Consider the following 12247-nt stretch of genomic DNA (forward strand, 5'->3'; position numbering starts at 1 on the left):
TCCAGGCTTTCCTAAAAGTAGAAGACTAGTACTCTTTAGATCATGTGTATTTGGTCTGGCCCAATATGAAAAAGTCTTTCAAAATCACACTGGAACATCAGCTTTACACAAAAAAAAATTGTGCATTATGGCTTGTTATACCATGTTGCCAGTTCATTTTAAAGTATAAAATCAGCTCGGCCAGGCTAATTCCAGGTTTTCGTTAAAGTAGAAGACTAGTACTCTTCAGATCATGTGTATTTGGTCTGGCCTAAGATGAAAAAGTCCTTCAAAATCACACTAGAACATCAGCTTTACATAAAAAAATTGTGCATTATGGATTGGTATGCTATGTTGCCAGTTCATTTTAAACTATAAAATCAGCTCGGGCCAGGCTAATTCCAGGTTTTCCTCAAAGTGGGAGAGTAGTTCTCTTCATCTGATGTGTATGTGTTCTGGCCCAAGATGAAAAAGTCTTTCAAAATTTGCCAGTTAATTTTAAAGTATAAAATCAGCTTGGGCCAGGCTAATTCCAGGTTTTCCTTAAAGAAGAAGACTAGTACTCTTTAGATCATGTGTATTTGTTCTGGCCCAACATGAAAAAGTTCTTCAAAATCACACTTGAACGTCTGCCTCATATTTTTTGAGCGCAATGGCTTTTAAAATATAATTTTATTAAATATATATTTAATTATTTATTGTAATATATAATTATAAATTCAGTAATTAAAATAAATATTTTACAATATACAAAATTACATTTAATACGATATTGTATATTTACATTGTTAATAAACAGATGTACTGCTTTTCTTCATTCTATCTCCTTCAGTGTTGATCTGTGAGGTGTTTAATATAAACAGCGGGTGTTTGTGAACGCTCCCTTTAGTTCACGGTGGTTCAGTGAAGCGGCAGCTGCGAATATCAAACCAACTTCAGCCGGGGAATACGAGGCTGCGAATATCGAGCCAAACGAATCTGGAGCTGCGAATATCAAACCAACTTCAGCCTCGTACTTACTCAGCAAGGCAGGTTATTATTGTAAGTTGTTAAAGTTTTCTGTCAGTTCAAACTATAGCTGGCTTAAATAGAGATTTAGAGATAAAAAAAGAAAAATCTACTATATGACTAGGCTTAATTACTTCTAGTGCCATTATTGCTCTTTCACCTCTATAAATAATAACAGTAAAAGCTGTACTGTAGACCCGAGTGTTTAAGCATCTCTGGTCTTCAGCAGGAGCTAAAGTTTCCCAGGCAGGAGGCGGTGTTTCCGAAACAAAGATATCATATCCCCCTTCACCTGATTCACCGGGGTCTCCAGTTACACCCAATCACACCTGCAGGGCCTGCCCGCTCCCAGTCTCTCTGGAGACGGCTCAACACTGCTCAGCCCGGCGGAGAGTCAGTGATTTAATCAGAGAGGATCAGCGGGGGAATGAGGGGAGTTTTCTCAGCTCCAGCGGCTCCAGTCTCTGTAGGAGATCAGAAATGGCGGGACCGCTCTCTGAGCTCCATCCAGCGCGCCCAGCGCCTTGTCCTGCAGACCCACATGGACGCGCTTCAGTCGCCTGCGCGATACCGCAGAGCCCCGCTGTCCTCCAGACTGTCCAACAGTATACGGCTCGAGACTCTAGATCCTATCCGACCCAAATCCACCGGGACTACGGTAAAACACCTCTTATACAGGTTTATTTATATAAATTAAGCTTGGTAAAGTTAGTTTGATATTCGAGCTCATAAACTAATGTGCGTTTATGTTTATTACGAAGTGTAGGTCTATATTCTGATATTTGTTTATTGTTTTGTTGTCTTGTTTCTTAGTGACTTTACTGACTAACTTACCAGTTAATTAAATGACTGCCTGACCTAATGACTCCTGACTGACTGACTGCATTATTCAGTACCTGGCTATTAACTGGTTATGTAGGCCTTTCACAATGGATACAATACACCTATCAACAGAACTTTATGACCATCTTCTTTTTTATTATTTCTACACTCACTGTTTATTATCAGCCCCACTAAGCATATACAACCCTTTTAGACTTTTCTATATTTCTGCATAAATACGACCTAAAACATCAGATTTTCACACATCCTTAAAGTAGATAAAGGGAACCCAGTTTAACAAACTAGACTATAGGGCTGTCCCTAACGATTATTTTTTAAACGATTATTCTAACGATTATTTTTTTCGATTAGTCGACTAATCTATTCATTGAGAAACATATTTAAATAATTATTTTACGTTTTAAAGCAAATGATAAATTACTATATTTATATATAATAACAACAACAACAACAACACAAGCCTACTAAACCAAACCCCACACTTATAATCACTTACATGTACAGCACGTTGTTTAGATCTATAACGCTAAAAATGGATAAGCTCCCATACACCACAACCGTGTGTTGCACTGTTTTCTGTGACCGCTAGATTTTGTGACCACTGGCAAGTAGTTCTCAGCAGACCGGTGCACTGGCCGATTCGAAACGTGTTCGTTTCTAATGTTTACCCCGACTGGCCAAAACGGTTCAGTTTAGGGCTGAGGGTAAGGTGTAGGTATAGAAAGCTTCCGTTTTGCCAATGAACGCTCATAACCGTGAGCACTGGTCACAAAATTCCGACGGTGACAGAAAACGGTGTGACACCGCAGCGCCGACGGCGCTAGCTAAAATAACAGCTAGCTTAGCTAAACACCTGAACTTATGAATAATGCTACTGTTTCTGGAAACTGCGAAATGCCATGCACAAATATAAACCAAAAATGTATAATTTCTACCTGTGGCAGGTTTAAAACCTTTGGTAGACAGCCTTAAGTCTTTTTAAGGACACCCGCGGAGACCCTGATGTAAACGGTAACTTACTGTGTGACCCTGTTGACATAGTGCTCCTGGATGTTTGCGCTTCAAGTGCTCCTTTTGCACGTATGGCAGAGGACCACATTGTTGCCCTTTTGCGTGAAATGCTCCCAAACTTTAGATGCCCGCTGGCGTTTTTTTGTAGCTGGAGATTGCTCTCCGGAGTCCAAGCTCTCTAGAGTTTAGATTCTCTGCCCGAACCCGACATGACCCGAGGCCCGCCCGTAAATCCGACCCGGGCTCCAGAAAATAGTCCGAGATGTAGGCGTCTGTTTTTTAATTATATTTTTATTTAAAAAAAAATAACGAAAACTGAAAGTGAAACTAAACTAATTTATTTATAAGCGCTGTTTTCACTACCGCAGTTCTACAGCGGGGGTGTTGTGCCGATTCTGTCCGCGAAGCGGGAGTCAGATTCAGCAGAGAGTCGGATTCGGCACAAACGCGGCGGCACCTCGCGGTCCGCGGTGTCAGTTGTAAGCGCTCGCGCTAGCCGCAAAATAAGGCAGAAAACACTGAGGGAGCTGCAGAATTATGAATGGAGCTCTCACCAGAACAAGCAAATCTCTCTCTCTCTCTCTCTCTCTCTCTCTCTCTCTCTCTCTCTGTGTCTCTCGCACGTGAACTCCTCCGCGTTTGACTTGCAGAACTGTGTTTAGCTGTTCTTAAAAATCATTTTAATTAAATAATAGTTCTATGCTTCTATGTTACCCTGTTAATTAACATAATTCTGATCATATTTCGCTCATTAAAACAGCCCGAAAACAGCCAGTTGGAATTTTTGGGCCCGATCTAACCTCTAATGCTCTCCACAGGCGCCGCCATGTTTACGACGCGCCGAGGCACGTTATGCAAATCGATGTATTTTTGTAATCGATGACGTCGATTATGTCGACGCGTCGCCCCAGCCCTACTAGACTACAGCTCTGTAAAAAATATGAGACCACTCCAGTTTCTGAATCATATTTATAGGTATAAGTTTAAGTAAAATGAACATTGTTGTTTTATTCTATAAACTATGGACAACATTTTCCCCAAATTCCAAATAAAAGTAGTCATTTAAAGCATTTACTTGCAGAAAATGAGAAATGGCTGAAATAACAAAAAAGATGCAGCACTTTCAGACCTTAAATAATACAAAGAAAACAAGTTTATATTCCAAGTTCATATCAAGTTTTAAGAGTTCAGAAATCAATATTTGGCGGAATAAACCTGGTTTTTAAAAACAGTTTTCTTGCATCTTGGCATATTCTCCTCCATCAGTTTTCACACTGCTTTTGGGTAACTTTATGCCACTCCTGGTGCAAAAATTCAAGCACTTCATCTTGGTTTGATGGCTTGTGATCATCCATCTTCCTCTTGATTATATTCCAGGGGTTTTCAATGTGGTAAAATCAAAGAAATGTATTATTTGTAAGTGGTCTCTTATTTTTCTAGAGCTGTATAAAACTTGGTCATTTACTTATTCTGAAAAATGATCCAATATTACAAATTTGTGAGTGGAAAATGGGAACCAGATGTGATTTAGTGCGATCCCCTTTTGCAGAAATAACTGCAACTTAACATTTTCAGTAACTGTTGATCAGTCTGCACACCAGCTTTTAAATTTTTTTAGCCCATTCCTCAGTACAGAACAGCTTTAACTCTGGGATGTTGGTGGGTTTCCTCACATTAACTGCTTGCACATTTCAACATTTCGATCAGATTAAGGTGAGGACATTGACTTTATTCTTTTTAACCATTCTTTGGTAGAACAACTTCTGTGCATAAAATTGTTGTCTTGCTGCATGACCCACCTTCTTGAGCTCTTTCTTCAGTTCCTGGACATATCTCCTGACATTTTCCTTTAGAATTCATTCTCTGAAATAATTCAGAATTAATAGTTCTGTCAATGAAGGCAAGCTGTCCTGGCTCACATGTAGCAAAACAGGCCTAAACCATAATACTAACACCACCATGTTTCACTGATGGGATATGGTTGTCATTTTGGAATGCAGTGTTTTCTTTTCTCCATGCATAATGATTTTCATTCGAACCAAAAAGTTCTATTTTGGTCATATCCTTCCACAAGACATGCTTCCAATATCCTTCTGGCTTGTCCACTTGATCTTTAGCAAACTGCAAATGAGCAGAAATGCTCTTTTTGGAGAGCAATGGCTTTCCCCATGCAACCCTACCAGGTACACCATTGTTGTTCAGTGTTCTCCTGATGTTGGATACATTATTGTTTGCCAGTGTAAGAAAGGCCCTCGGTTGCTTTGAAGTTACCCTAGGGTACTTTTGACCTTGCCTTGCTCCTGGAGTGATCCTTGTTGATCGACCACTCCTGGGGAGAGTAACAGTGGTCTTGAGTTTCCTCCATTCCTACTGCATATTTATGCAGAAATATAGACAATTCTGAAGGGATCACAAGCTTTCAAGCATCACTGTAGTTCTTTATTGACAGACAGTAGGCTTGTATCTGTTTCTCTGTATACTTTATTTTCCTCCATCTCCCTGTTTTTCAATGGACAGGAGACTCCCCGGGCCACTACAGAGACAGTATTATTTGGCTGGTAGATCATACTCATGGTGGATCATATGGAGACATTTTGCTTTACATGTATTTAATTTGGTTTTTGTTTGTGCTGCACAATAGTTGAGTAGGTATTTTATTAGTCACATTTATACTTCAGTAATAACTTAAGATGAATAATTTGACTTGTGCTTGAGTCATTCCCCTTTTGAGGCTCTTTTTGAGTTCACCTTTTGGCAACTCTGCCCACTCTGTTTCCACTGCAGCTGTATTCTTTGGGTGTGGGTGGCCCATTTCCATCACCTGCCCTTCGTGACCAAAGCGCAGAAGTCAGCATCAGTTTAGCTGGCAAGTACATGCGTGGCGTGAGAGAAGTGGAGGGATGGTTGCGGAGAGAAGCAGGGAAGGTCACTCAAGAGGCTACGAAGCTGCAACACCAGAGAGAGAGGCTGGAGAAATTACTCTGGAGCTTCAGGAAAGCTCTACTTGTCAACCAGCAGAGCACAGATGGGAGGAAATGCAGACCAGCCACCACAGAGACAGTGAGTAAATATTAATAATAAATAATAAGTAATAATAAGTGATGAGACGGCAAAACAAGGCTGTTGTGCTAAGTGACCACTTGTAATTGGTTGTGTTTTTTGTGACAGGGTAGAGATGGCGCAGATCTTCTGCTCAGCCATGAGAGGAAAGGCCTAAATAAGCTGAAGCAAAAAATGGATATCATCCTGAAAGATACTCTAACTCAAGAGCAGGTAACAAACAAGCAATTCACAAAGATTTAAATGACAGCAATGTTACAATATTTTACTAATATACACATAGTATAATACAGTTCTGGAAATAAAGAGACCACTTAAAATGAGGAGTTTCTTTGATTTTACCAAATTGAAAATAAATTTAATTGAATATTAAATTCAATTAAAAGGAGAGGAAAAGGAGAGGAAAATGGATGATCAAAAGCTGTAAACTAAGCTGAACTGCTTGAATTTTTGCATCAGGAGTGGCATAAAGTTATCCAAAAGCCATGTATAAGACTGCTGAAGGTGAACATGCCAAGAAGATCAGGGTTATCAGGGCAACAACACTACCCACTGTGCTACCATGCCACCACCAATACAATACAATTCTATACAATACTTCTAGTGTATTTTTAAACAGCTTTTAAAATATGCTACAAACTTTCAACAAGCAGAAAAGATTCCTAAAAACATACATATATACTATTATTAATCAAAAAAGTTTGTTGCTCTTAAACTTTGCTGTCGTATTATTAATATATGTGCTGTAATATGGTCTTGTGTTCACAGTTATGTGCAGAGTTAATTCTCCACCAAACATAGCGTTTTGCATTTTGGCCAAAAAGTTCAACTTCTGATCAGCTCTCATCTGATCAAAGCACCTTGTTCCACATGTTAGCTGTGTCCCCAACATGGCTTATGGCAAACTGCAAACAGGACTTTTTATGGTTTTCTTTTAACAATGGCTTTCTTTTTGCCACTCCTCCGTAAAGACCAGCTTTGTGTAGTGCACGACTAATAGTTGTCCTGTGGACAGATTCCCCCACCTGAACTGTGGATCTCTGCTTTTCGTCCAGAGTCACCATGGGCCTCTTGGCTGCATCTCTGATCAGTGCTCTCCTTGTTCAACCTGTAAATTTAGGTGGACGGCCTTGTCTTGGTAGGTTTACAGTTGTGCCATACTCTTTCCAGTTCCGGATAATGGATTGAACAGTGCTCCGTGAGATGTTCAAAGCTTGGGAAATCTTTTTATAGCCTAAGCCTGCTTTAAATTTCTCCACAACCTTATTCCTGATCTGTCGGGTGTGTTTTTTGGACTTCACGATGCTGTTAACTCCCCAATATTCTCTTATCCAACCTCTAAGGCAGTCAAGGAGCAGCTGTATTTGTATTAAGATTATATTACACACAGGTGAACTCTTTTTAGTCATTAGCAGTCATCAATTTCTGAATGCAATTGGTTGCACTCAGAGAAAAGGGGGATAAATACTTTAGCACATCGCACTTTTTAGGTTTTTTTTTTTTTGTAAAATGTTTTGTATCATGCATAATTTTCTTTCCACTGGCAAGCCACTGTACATAGTTAATGAAAATAGAAACTAAAACAGAACTAATTTTGTCATGTCTGTGTATTGCTGTTAGGCCCTGGCTCACTGCAGCAGGCAGCTACTGGATTGTGCCTTAGAAAGGTCCAGCGTAATAGAGCTTCTTCCTCAGCTTGGGTCACCATCAAAAAACGTGCACACTTCCTCCTCCTCGCCCCTCTCCATGAAACCTGACTCTGCTGGACCATATACCCCAGGTAATGACAATGCTACTCTCGGGTAACATCTCTAAATGAGAGGTTACATTCCTTCACACAAAAAGAAAATGAAAACCTTCAGAAGAGTCTTCAGTTACTGACAGTAATAATAGAGGGAATAATGATGGTGGTAAAAGTGAAACTGTGTAGATCGACAGACAGACGGACAGACATATAGATAGACTGATAGATCTTTTAGCACATTTACATAGGCATATACACAGAATGTTTAGTTTACAATGAGGCAGTTTTTATACTAGAAACTATGGGGTACTTTAAACAGTAAAAGCAATAGTAGCAGAATTAAAGTTAATAGTAAAGTAATATAACAGTAGTTGTAATATGTTGCACATTGTCTATTTACAATAGGCATGTATATAATTATGGAATCAGCACAGTTCAGACAGCAGTAGGAGACTGTAGGAGTAGGATTGCATTCTGTAGTTACAATTGTACATTTTTTATTGTTTTGTTACCCCCTACACACACAGAGTGTAAAGAGGTGCTGGAGTCGTCTGCGGCTGAGTTACAGAAGTCTCAGCAGCTCAGGGAGAGTATTAAACAGCTGATGTGTGATGCCATCATTAAGCAGAAAAATCTACATTATTCAGCCAATGAGGGGCTGCTGAAAAAAATAGCAGAAACGGTTAATCTGCAGGTGAGTGGCAGTTCATTTATTTGCTTGCCAAGGAAGCAAGCCTTTGTCTCTAATTATATACATATATACACTGCCTTACCAAAAAAAGAGTCACCACCTGCATTTAACTAAGCAAATGATCTGGGGTTGCTGCAGGTGGTCAGGTTTAGGTTCAGCAACAGTATCAATGGATTGTTTTCTTCCCTGATGGCACGGGCATATTCCAAGATGACAATGCCAGGATTCATGGGGCTGAAATTGTGAAATAGTGATTCAGGGAGCATGAGATCATCATTTTTTACCACAGAGTCCGGACCTTAACCATGTTGAGAATCTTTGGGATGTGCTCTACCATCATCAATGCTGCAAGGTCTTGGTGAAGAATTAATGCAACACTGGATTGAAATAATAATCTTGTGACATTGCAGAAGCTTATTGAAACAATGCCAGAGCAAATGTGTGGCAATTAAAGCTATAGGTATTAGAGTGTGTGGTGGTGACTTTTTTGTTGGCTAGACAGTGTATTTTTAAATACTTACTCCATACAATAATCTCTCTCTCTCTTCATTAGCATCATCTAACACTGAGCTCCGCTGCTACAAAACAGGCCATCAACCGCAAGCAGAGACAGATGCAGTCTGCCAGCTACAGTCATGGCAGAGTTTTGGTATGCTTTGTTGACCTTAAGTGAGCTTTAAAGGCTCATTCCATTATATTTATAAGACTACACAAACCATATTTTCTCAGCTTAATCACTTTTTATTCATTGTGTTGATCAACCACTTAAAATAACTTAACCAGACAGCAATGTGGACATGGCAAAAACCCACCCCCCATATCAAGGAAACTCTATAAAATGTATAAAAAAAAGTACTTTAAAGTGAAGGTTAACATTCCTGTAGATTTGTAATAGTGAGTTCATTCAGAGTAAATCTTGAAAATGATGTGTAATCCCAAAGGGCCCAGTTTCCAGTGAGGACCTGTTCTGCAGAGAGAAGCTTGACAGGCCTGTGATGCAGGTCTATGGAAGACATCAAAGTTGGCTCCTTCCAGAGTCCAATCTCCTAACACAGGTACACTTTTAGATAGAGGTGTGATGGTGAACAGAAATTATGATTTAGTTAGAGTTTAGTAATAGAAAACATATTTAAAAAAGCCAAATTATACTTTTTTTTTTTTCATTTTATTTTAAACAGACAGCTATGCAAATTACAGACTCTTACACTCAGTAGGCAGGTCTGCTAGCTCCTGTGTTTCATTTGCACTCGCTGTAGTCAAATGCCAGTCAGCTTGAGTTAAGCTTAGCATGTTGTGTTTATAACTTGGAACATGTGCTTGTAAAATTTGTTTTTGTGTTATGTTCATCAATTCTCTAACAGACTGTGGTGTATTCTTTTTACAACCACATACACTGACCTGTTTTTACCTGGTCATTTCATGCGTCTTTAATATCAGTATTATTTCTGATATTATCTATCTATCACTTTCTGATTTCAGTCTGACTAACTGGAGACACATTTGAGAACCAAGTATTGACATGTCTTGAATATTTTGCTAATGAGTTAATGTACTAATGATATCTCCTCAAATTTATGATGTCAAAGGTGATTAGACCACATACTTATGCCAATTATTAGACAACTAGTGCCCTATGCACTTGTTTCATGTTGCTGCTAATTCCCTACTTCCTAACTCTCCTTTTATATTGTGTATTAATCTTGTTATCTATTTCATTTATATTGTATTTTATTCTTATTTTATTTTATTTTATCTACATTACAGTTGCTCTTTTAGGTGGAACTAGACTGTGATTATAATTTCGTTCCACCTCATGTACCACATGCGAATAACAAGTCCTTGAAAACTGCAACTTTTGCATAAATGTTTGTAGCATTATTAGTTTATAGTTTGCAACAATGTTTTGTTAATACTAAGTATATTATGTCTGTCACAGGGCAATGTTACGCTGAAGCAACACCTGGAGTCTGCAGAGAAAGCTGTAGAAGAACTGCAGGTTGCTCGATTGCATTTGGATGAGGACACATATTTAAAGCGGGCTGCAGCTAGTGTGGACTCATCTGTTGTCCGGCTTCGTAGAAGACTTGTACGTCCAAAGATTCTTCAGGTGACAAACACCTAAAATTCGAAGGACATACAAACTATAGAAATCGAGTCTGTACTATTAAACTCTTTATGCCCAGTGTTACATTAAAACTTTTATATAAGAATGAATTGTGTCCGAGTGAACTTAATGAAGCATTCTCAGTCAAATGTTTGAACATACTGGTCAGATGATGTAGTTCATTGCTTTGCTATATAAAATACTTGAATTTGCCTGAATACATAATTAAATAAGCTGTGTATGTTAAATTGGAATAAAAATACAGCTTTATTGATGGTGATGAATATACAACAATATAAGCACTCTGTTATATATCCTTATGTATACTATATATATATATATATATATATATATATATATATATATATATATATATATATATATATATATATATATATAAGAGATGTAAGCTATTTTCCAGTATCATAACATATTTACTAGTGATGGGCAGATGAGGCCTCATTGGGTGTATGACACATTCCCAAATTGTGCCGACACTGTGTTGAAACTGTGTTGCTGTACCACTTAATGGTGATATCTGCTGGATTTAAAAAGTCATTGCAGGCAACTTCATTAAAGACTGGAAACAGACTGAACAAGGTTCAATCACACGTTTTTATTTAGAAACATCAGCTGCTTAAACATCTTTGGGCCGAGGCCATTGCGCTGTTTACAAACCATTTCTCCTGCTTTTAAGAACACCCTTTCACAAAGCACTGATGATGACGGCATACATAGACATTTCATTGCAAGTTTGTATAAGGTAGGATAATTTAGTATTGTGGAAGTGGTCCGGTTATAATAAGACAGAACCTGGGAGCAAATCTTACAATAGAAATAAAAGTAAATCCATGCAAACTAATTTAAATATCCTTCAGAAAGAAATTGGAATAACCCGAAAGAAAAATGGTCAATAGAAATGGAAACAAGAACAGAGTAATCATTTACATTATTCTCTGTGATAAGGTCAAAATTATCCCACACAGGAGAAAACTTCCTCTTCCTTGGCTGTTCCATGGAATTCGATGACAAGCCAAAAACCCATGCAAAGCAAAGAACACAAACTATCTCCATCCAACAAAACCCACAAACCTATTGATACATTTTGTCCCTTATAAATACAATTTATCGCATTCACAACCAAACAATAAAGCAACTGTATCAGTCACATGGTTTTCCCCAAAGAGATACGAGCACCAACACAGGGTTTGCCTTGTTTGTTTGGTGCATGCGCCGAGGTTTCAGTGTTATCAGACCCATCGCTAATATTTACATTTATTTGCCGTTTGTAAGTTGCTTAACAAAACAAATCACACAGTAATAATTGCATAGGCTCAAACTGTTCTCAAACAAAACCTAGACAAATTAAAGGTCTAGTCATATGACTAGCACCAAACAGAAAGTGTTCTGATGGCACCTTCTGTTATTTTGGAGGGAATATTTTTGGACACAATAGTTGCCCCATTGAATAAAGATATAAATGGTCTATACAACAGCAAACAACCACAGATAGGTATGTTTTCCTTTATTCTTTAATTATTTGTTCAAATATAGTTTTCTAAAGCTCATCTGAACAAAGTTGTGGCCAATAACAATACCAAATATTAAAACATTAAGTATTTTATTATTTTTATTTACAGTACTTCCCGTTAGTGGCTAACCCCAAAGCCACAAAACAGTTTATCAATTAATTAATAAAGATTATGTGAACCAACCATGTGTTTGTGTATCTAAAATTTTAAAAAGTCCATTTTAAGAGAATTGCTTAGTCACAATGTCAAAATATCGTGAGTAATTAATTGACTAG

At 38.2% G+C, this 12247-nt stretch overlaps 1 protein-coding gene across 1 annotated transcript; it reads left to right on the plus strand.

Moving 5' to 3' along the window:
* Window positions 1-1095: 1095 nt before the first annotated feature.
* Window positions 1096-10546, plus strand: ccdc105 (coiled-coil domain containing 105). Its single transcript, XM_007241919.4, has 8 exons — window positions 1096-1645; window positions 5626-5901; window positions 6010-6114; window positions 7522-7681; window positions 8173-8339; window positions 8890-8985; window positions 9278-9391; window positions 10273-10546. The coding sequence occupies exons 1-8, from the start codon at window positions 1415-1417 to the stop codon at window positions 10456-10458; spliced, it is 1335 nt and encodes a 444-aa protein (XP_007241981.1). The 5' UTR covers window positions 1096-1414; the 3' UTR covers window positions 10459-10546.
* The last annotated feature ends 1701 nt before the right edge of the window (window positions 10547-12247 follow it).

This window comes from Astyanax mexicanus, chromosome 18, assembly GCF_023375975.1.
Source record: "Astyanax mexicanus isolate ESR-SI-001 chromosome 18, AstMex3_surface, whole genome shotgun sequence".
Classification (NCBI taxonomy): Eukaryota; Metazoa; Chordata; class Actinopteri; order Characiformes; family Acestrorhamphidae; genus Astyanax; species Astyanax mexicanus.

Bases quoted from the DNA above. Each gene is read 5' to 3' on its own strand.
- ccdc105 (XM_007241919.4), top strand. From the start codon at position 1,415: ATGAGGGGAGTTTTCTCAGCTCCAGCGGCTCCAGTCTCTGTAGGAGAT. The intron at 1,646-5,625 runs GTAAAACACCTC...TTTCCACTGCAG, and splicing joins CCAAATCCACCGGGACTACG to CTGTATTCTTTGGGTGTGGG. The intron at 9,392-10,272 runs GTACACTTTTAG...TGTCTGTCACAG, and splicing joins AGTCCAATCTCCTAACACAG to GGCAATGTTACGCTGAAGCA.